Source organism: Oratosquilla oratoria, chromosome 17, assembly GCF_046742065.1.
Source record: "Oratosquilla oratoria isolate Oo_2021 chromosome 17, ASM4674206v1, whole genome shotgun sequence".
In the NCBI taxonomy this organism is placed as follows: domain Eukaryota; kingdom Metazoa; phylum Arthropoda; class Malacostraca; order Stomatopoda; family Squillidae; genus Oratosquilla; species Oratosquilla oratoria.
This window is the reverse complement of record NC_134793.1, coordinates 8,956,833-8,959,332: the sequence shown is the minus strand read 5'-3', so window position 1 is coordinate 8,959,332 and position 2,500 is coordinate 8,956,833. Positions and strand designations below refer to the sequence as shown.

Below are 2,500 nucleotides of genomic sequence, written 5' to 3'. Positions count from 1 at the left end.
TATTATTATTATTATTATTATTATTATCATTATAATTATTATTATTATTATTATTATTATTATTATCAGTAGAATTATTATTATCAATATTATTATTATTATTATTGTCATTATTATTATTATCATTATTGTTATCATTATTATTATTATTATCATTATCATCATCATCATCATTATTGTTATTGTTATTATTATTATTATTATTATTATTATCATTATTATTATCATTATTATCATCATCATTATTGTTGTTTCAGTTATTATAATAACTTTTGCATTCCACCTCGTTACTGTTCAAAACACCTATCATCAATTTGTCATTGTAATCCACTGTAATCTACTGTAATCCTATGCGTATTTTACATTCAGATCAAATCAAATATTAATTTGAAACGCCATCTCACGTTACTCCTTTATCTTAGCATCCTGTATTCCATTTAATTTGTGTCTTCTATGAGCTTGCCTTTCTACTCCTTCCATATCTAATTTTTGGACTAGTAACTTTCCAGCAAGTCTTTATTTTTCTTATAAAACATACTGATTTATAATTCATTCTGTACGTTGATGAATTTGTGTTAGTGTTTAGTCCATCCGGAAGAGTTCTGGCAAACCGTAAAGGTATTTGAGGCATTGTAGTGCGGGAATGGGCAGTCATGTGTGGGAAGTAGCGGAGAAAAATGTTGGAACATGAGCTCGCTGCCTCCGGCTCTGCCTTTCAGAATGAACGAAAGTTGTTTCATATTACAGCGGATTACAATAGGAGTTGCAATAGCAGAACATAAATCACGAGATCTCTCGGTCCATAATAGGGCAGAGCATCGTTGGTGGCAATTCATATTTCTTATTTGTCCTGTATTTGCAATCAATGAAAATATTGTGTCATCAGTTCTCAATAGCAAACCATAAATGGTAAAACATAAATCACGAGATCCTTCGGTCCATAATGGCGGAGAGTATTGTTGTTCTGCATTAACAATCAATATTGTGTCATCAGTGCTCAATAACAAACCATAAATGGTAAAACATTAATTCCGACACAAGACTTTTCAGTCAATAATGGCGGAGAGTCCTTGGTGTCAACTAATATATCTTATTTGTCCTGCATTAGCAATCAATGGAGATATTTTTTCATTAGTCCTCAATAGCAAGCCATAAATGATAAAACTGAAATGCCGACACGAGACTTTTCGGTCCATAGGGGTGGAGGGTCCTTGATGTCAATCAATATATCTTATCTGTCCTGTATTAGCAATCAATGAAGATATTTTGTCATCAGTCCTCAATAGCAAACCATAAATGGTAAAACATAAATGCCGACACGAGACTTTTCGGTCCATAGTGGTGGAAGGTCCTTGGTGTCAATCAATATTTATTTTCTTGTATTAGCAATCAGTGAAGATATTTTGTCATCAGTCCTCAATAGCAAACCATAAATGGTAAAACATAAATGCCGACACGAGACTTTTCGGTCCTTAGTGGCGGAAAGTCCTTATTTCTTATTTGTCCTGTATTACCAATCAGTAAAGATATTTTGTCATCAGCCCTCAATAGCAAACCATAACCACGCCGACTTGTTCATCCACAGATACCAAGCATCAACCTATTGACCAATATCCAAGACATCTACCTGGCTATCTACTGGTTAGCAATGTCCAACTCGATGTACAACCCCATGATCTACTGTTGGTTAAATAGCCGGTAGGTACTTCATATATACGTATTTTCCATGGCCATGATTATGATATGAAAGACCATAAAAACACAGTGAAAATATACGAGTGAAAATATATCAGAAATATTGCCCATACACGCAATTACCTTTGAATAAATAGAGTTCGTGCATGATATACACATATAAGTTTAAACACACACACACACACACACACACACACACACACACACACACACACACACACACACACACACACACACACACACACACACACACACACACACACACACACGTGCACATACATACACATAGGTAAACACACATACATTCATTCAGGCATCCGCACACCTACGCAGCCTATGATGCGGTTACGCAAACGGTGATATCCAATCAGGACGGCTTTTGATCCAGCACCTGTCTGTGGCTGTCATCTCGATCCTGTTTCCCTTCATGTCCGTCTCACTCTTTGCGCCTCGGGTCCTCCTACACGTGTCTCTCTTTCATCAACTCTTTTCATCTCTTCGTCGTGATAGTTTTCGTATGTCCTTTTGTCAGATTAGATAACTTTTTCTTTTCTTTTTTTCCTTTTATCCTCCTCCTGTTTATTTCATCCTTGTAGCATTCATTCTCCTCGTTCGTCCACTCTTTTCATCTCCTCGCTAGGATATTTTTCTTGTCTTCTCTCAGATAAGGTAACTATTTCTTTTCTTGTTTTATCTCCTGTTTATTTCATTCTTGTAGCATTCATTTTCTTATTTCATCCTTTTTCAGCCACTGTTCATGTACTCCTTCGTTGTCTGATTCATAACTATGACCATAGTGCTCTTC

General features: G+C 35.4%; 1 protein-coding gene across 1 annotated transcript in view; it reads left to right on the top strand.

Moving 5' to 3' along the window:
* Positions 1 to 2,500, top strand: part of LOC143034148 (tachykinin-like peptides receptor 99D) — a 74,907-nt gene that overhangs the window by 45,809 nt on the left and 26,598 nt on the right. The window contains exon 4 of the mRNA XM_076200093.1: positions 1,586 to 1,698. Within this exon, the coding sequence (XP_076056208.1) occupies positions 1,586 to 1,698 (113 nt within the window). The remainder of the gene's footprint in view (positions 1 to 1,585; positions 1,699 to 2,500) is intronic.